The sequence below is a fragment of the Condylura cristata genome, unplaced genomic scaffold (assembly GCF_000260355.1).
Source record: "Condylura cristata isolate star-nosed mole 26May11 unplaced genomic scaffold, ConCri1.0 scaffold00061, whole genome shotgun sequence".
In the NCBI taxonomy this organism is placed as follows: domain Eukaryota; kingdom Metazoa; phylum Chordata; class Mammalia; order Eulipotyphla; family Talpidae; genus Condylura; species Condylura cristata.
Genome location: NW_004567162.1, coordinates 353,045 through 357,715, shown reverse-complemented (window position 1 = coordinate 357,715; position 4,671 = coordinate 353,045). Strand labels below are relative to the sequence as shown.

At 53.7% G+C, this 4,671-nt stretch overlaps 1 protein-coding gene across 1 annotated transcript in view; it reads left to right on the top strand.

Moving 5' to 3' along the window:
• GTF2H4 (general transcription factor IIH, polypeptide 4, 52kDa) overlaps positions 1-4,671 on the top strand; it is a 5,721-nt gene continuing 1,050 nt past the window's right edge. The window contains exons 1-13 of the mRNA XM_012734588.1: positions 1-186; positions 692-834; positions 1,069-1,173; positions 1,504-1,635; positions 1,879-1,975; positions 2,064-2,152; positions 2,362-2,473; positions 2,617-2,685; positions 2,868-2,951; positions 3,176-3,308; positions 3,513-3,643; positions 4,132-4,179; positions 4,315-4,393. Of these exons, the coding sequence (XP_012590042.1) occupies positions 695-834; positions 1,069-1,173; positions 1,504-1,635; positions 1,879-1,975; positions 2,064-2,152; positions 2,362-2,473; positions 2,617-2,685; positions 2,868-2,951; positions 3,176-3,308; positions 3,513-3,643; positions 4,132-4,179; positions 4,315-4,393 (1,219 nt within the window). The 5' untranslated portion in view covers positions 1-186; positions 692-694. The remainder of the gene's footprint in view (positions 187-691; positions 835-1,068; positions 1,174-1,503; positions 1,636-1,878; positions 1,976-2,063; positions 2,153-2,361; positions 2,474-2,616; positions 2,686-2,867; positions 2,952-3,175; positions 3,309-3,512; positions 3,644-4,131; positions 4,180-4,314; positions 4,394-4,671) is intronic.

The following is a 4,671-nucleotide window of genomic DNA, read 5'->3' as shown; positions in this document are numbered from 1 at the left end:
CTTCCTACTCTTCTGATCCTCCACTGTGGGCTCCTGTCTGTGAAACGCCTTCAGTCCTCTTCCCATCTTTCTCTCCTCTTTGATCACCATTTTTTCTCCTATTCCTGGGAGCCACTGCGAGACATTGGCTTCGATTAAGCGACGGCTTGAGGCTCGGGGTGCACGAGAGGGGATCGCGGCAGAGTGGTAGGGGTCCTGGAGAGGGTGTGGCGGAGGGATTATAGGGGGAGGGAGAGCTCAGTGAGAATGGAGGAACGACAGGAAAGTACTGGAGAAGCTAGGGGTCTGACAGTGGAGGTCGGGATAAGTGAGTGAATTGATTTGGGGAATAAAAGGAGGAGACCAGGAGAGGTGGAAAGGAGGACCAGGCTCAAACAAATTTCTTTGTCGCTACTCAGCTAAAGATGAGACGAGTCAATGAAATGACTTGCAAAATGATTTTGCAAATGTGGGATTATTAACAATAACGTCACTTGGAAATTGAAGGAAGACTGGAGTTGAGGGCAGAAGTGGGGTGAAAAGTTGGAAAGGTGGGTGGTTGGGAGAAACAAGTGTTGCGTGACAGGGAAAGGAAACCATAGAAAAGATAGGTTATTGTGGAGGCCAGTGGATCTGGAGTAGAAAAGAGAAAGGTAATGGAAGGGGGATACTTGCATTGCAAGGGTGAGTTTCTAACACTTGTATCTCACAGGTTATGGAGAGCACCCCCTTAAGGGGTGGATTGAACCGGGTACACCTTCAATGTAGAAATCTGCAGGAATTCCTAGGGGGTCTGAGCCCTGGGATACTGGACCGGTTATATGGGCACCCTGCCACCTGCCTGGCAGTCTTCAGGTGAGTTCCCCCTTCCTAGCAGGGACCGCGGTGGGAAAATGTAATGTCACCTACAGACTTAAGCAAGTTATCCTGGGTAGTAACGTAGCCCTGGGTTACTTGGAGATTAAAGTGTGTCAGGCCAAAACAGGTAGAGTTTGTGGGTTGTGAGATGAGATGCTTGAGAGGCACTGAAGGCAGAGCGCAGCTCTAAGACATTTCTGATACTGACATTTTACCTCTGTCTGCACACAGAGAGCTCCCATCTCTGGCCAAGAACTGGGTGATGCGGATGCTCTTCCTGGAGCAGCCTTTGCCACAAGCTGCTGTAGCCCTCTGGGTGAAGAAGGAATTCAGCAAGTGAGTCTCTGCTGCATTCTCAGCCAGATACACACTTCCCAATAGCTCGAGTCCTTAAGTTGCTTGATTCCAGGCAAAATTAATGGATACACAGAACTTGTCAGTAAATTTTGGAAACTCAGCATACTGTCTTTTCCCTCTTGGAGTGTTGCAAGGTCTAGAAGAAGGCACGTGTAGGCCCTGCAGTAAAAAAATCTGCCTCAAGAAGACTGAGTTCACGTTGTGAAAATGTTCCAAAGACCACCCTTTCAGAAAACACAAACATGGAGGCCTCTGTGAGCCTTCTTTTCATTCATCAGATGCCCCGCTCACCTTTCTGCTTCATTCCAGAGCCCAGGAGGAAAGTACAGGGCTGCTGAGTGGCCTCCGAATCTGGCACACTCAGCTGCTCCCTGGTGGGCTTCAGGGCCTCATCCTCAACCCCGTCTTCCGCCAGAACCTCCGCATCGCGCTTCTGGGTGGGTATGTCACCTCCATCTCTTCCTAGGCGGGTCTGGGGGAGCTAGTCATTAAACTGCTGGAGGGGAAGCTCCTGAGGGCCCTCCCTGGGAACTGGTGGGTCCCACCCCTGGGAACTCCTTTAGGAGTAAGTGGGCCCAGATATAACTGCGTATCTCCCATTTGTGTGGGATGAGGGAAGGAGGGCAGAGGATCTGGCAAGGGATAGCAGCAGGGCGCCTCACTCTTGCCCTGTCCCGAACTCAGGGGGAAGGCCTGGTCTGATGACACAAGTCAACTCGGACCAGACAAGCATGCCAGGGATGTGCCCTCTCTTGACAAGTATGCAGAGGAGCGATGGGAGGTGAGGACTTGGGGCTGTGTGGCTCTGCTGGCGTCCCTGTTTCCACGACCCTGGGAGGCGCTCATCCCTTATTCTCTTCTGTTCTCAGGTAGTCCTGCACTTCATGGTGGGCTCCCCCAGTGCAGCTGTCAGCCAGGACTTGGCTCAGCTCCTCAGCCAGGCTGGGCTCATGAAGAGGTAAGGAGGCCCGAGGCACAACTGCCCCGTTTTGCTGTCTCCCCATGTCCCTCCTAGCCTGTGTCCAGGGCAGGTCGACATTGGAGAGCACTGGTTGGAAAAGGAGAGCTGACTGGAGGACAGCCAGCCAGACTTAAGAAAAAGCGGCAGGACAAGCGGGTGGTGGCCTCGCCCTGCCCACTCCCACTGTTGGCCCTCTGCGTCTCTAGTGCCGAGCCCGGAGAGCCACCCTGCATTACCTCTGCCGGCTTCCAGTTTCTGCTTCTGGACACCCCTGCCCAGCTCTGGTACTTCATGTTACAGTATCTGCAGACAGCCCAGGTGAGGAGGCCAGGGCTGCCTGCGGGCGCACCCTGCTTACCTCAGCATACACCAGACACTGTCTGCAGAGCCTGTTCCCTGTCCCCTCCTTTCTTTTCTCCCTCGCATCCCGCCCCTTTTGATTTCTGCTCCTGCCTTCCTAGAGTCGGGGCATGGACCTGGTGGAGATTCTCTCCTTCCTCTTCCAACTCAGCTTCTCTACTCTGGGCAAGGTAAGTGGGGGCTGGAGTTGGGGGCATGGGTGGGCAAGACTGGTAGAGAGGTGAGCCAACAGAGTGGGCATACGAGTGAACAAAGTGTGAACCAGAGGTGGGGAGACTGACTGAGTGTAACGGAACTGGGCAGTGAGAATGGGGTGTGCTTTGGGCCCCAGCTGATTACTGCTCTTCCTCAGGATTATTCTGTGGAGGGTATGAGTGATTCTCTGTTGAATTTCCTGCAACATCTGCGTGAGTTTGGGCTTGTTTTCCAGAGGAAGGTAGGAACACCCAGATACCTGGCAGATGGTGCACTGCCTTGGCCTTTGAAAAGGAGGGGGGTTTTGGGAAGCAACAGCAGGAGCAGTTGCCAGGACGGAAGACTTGGTGTCTGGGGGCAGAAGCTGTGCACCATAGCTTTGTGCTCTGGAGGAATCTGATGCGAGGGGCAGGAAGATGCAGAGCAGTGACACCTGAGGTTCCTGTGTCTTTCTGCTCTTTCCAGAGGAAGTCTCGGCGTTACTACCCCACACGCCTGGCCATCAACCTCTCTTCAGGTGTCTCTGGGGCTGGGGGCACCACGCATCAGCCAGGCTTCATTGTTGTGGAAACCAATTACCGACTCTATGCCTACACGGGTGAGGCTGGACAAGGGGCCCTTGGGGAGCAAGCCTGGTGTGGGTGGCAGGAGGGAGGAAGGAAGCAGGAGGGGATGGCAGTGTATATTCATGTTTACTTGGCGGTTTATCAGGCACAGCCATTTCTCCTCACATTGGCGGGAGGGCTGGAGGAAGTATGGGCAAGGGCCAGACCTTCACCCTCGCTTTCTGTCCCTGGGTCAGAGTCGGAGCTGCAGATCGCCCTTATCGCCCTCTTTTCTGAGATGCTCTATCGCTTCCCCAATATGGTGGTAGCCCAGGTGACCCGGGAGAGCGTGCAGCAGGCCATCGCCAGTGGCATCACCGCCCAGCAGGTATCTCTACTTGGGGGGCAGGAAGACAGGCTGTGCTTGGGCTTGGGGTGCAGTGGTCACTTTGTAAGCTCATCACAGTAGGGTGTGGGAACAGGCAGACTCTTCAGAGTGAGACATGGCGGGAGGGGCCTGTTCCTAGCTGCATAAATGGGCCAGTTGCTTCACTTCTCTGAGCCTCAGCTTCCTATGTGGAGCAGGGAAATACTGGGTTTTCACTTCACAGGGTTGTTGGGGACTTTCAACAACAGAAGTAAAGCAGTTAGCGCAGGGCCGCCCATGTAGGTGTACTCAAAAAATAATGGTGGTTGGTATTTTAAAGAAAGGAAAGAGCGAGCAAATATGCCAGAGAAGGCAAAGCAGGCAAAAGCTGATGGGGATGGGGTGAGCTGATGACAGCTTTTGGCTGTGAGTTGTCCCAGTGACCTTAAGTGACAGCTGGGTTGCTTCCTGGCCTCTTATTTCAGCTCCTGATCTTGTCTTTTTCCCAGATCATCCATTTCCTAAGGACTAGGGCCCACCCAGTGATGCTCAAACAGGTAATAAGTTGCCAGAGGTTGCCAGCCCCTGGCACCTGGCAGTGGGGTGATGGGCAAGAGAAAAGATTGTCCCAGATGAGGGCCTGAATGGGGCCCTCCTAAGCCCTGACTCCTAAGCCCTCCTTACCCCTGCAGATGCCTGTGCTGCCCCCCACCATCACCGACCAGATTCGGCTCTGGGAGCTGGAAAGGGACAGACTACGCTTCACGGAGGGTGAGTGGATACTGGAGATTTATTCTCGACCACTGTCTAGAGACAGGATAATTGTCTTGATAAGCTGAAGAAAGCTATCTATGCCTTTTACTTTTTGCTTACTGCTTGAGCAGGGGGAGAAAGCCGGCAAGGCATCTTTCATTTTAGGGTGGGTATGTAAATCATCTCAATCTAGGCACTCTGGATTTGGCGAGAAGGGGGTACTTAGCCCCCTTTTGTTTGTTTGGTGAACGTTAATGGCTACTATGCTGCATCTCTGGCTGTGGCCCGCCCCGCAC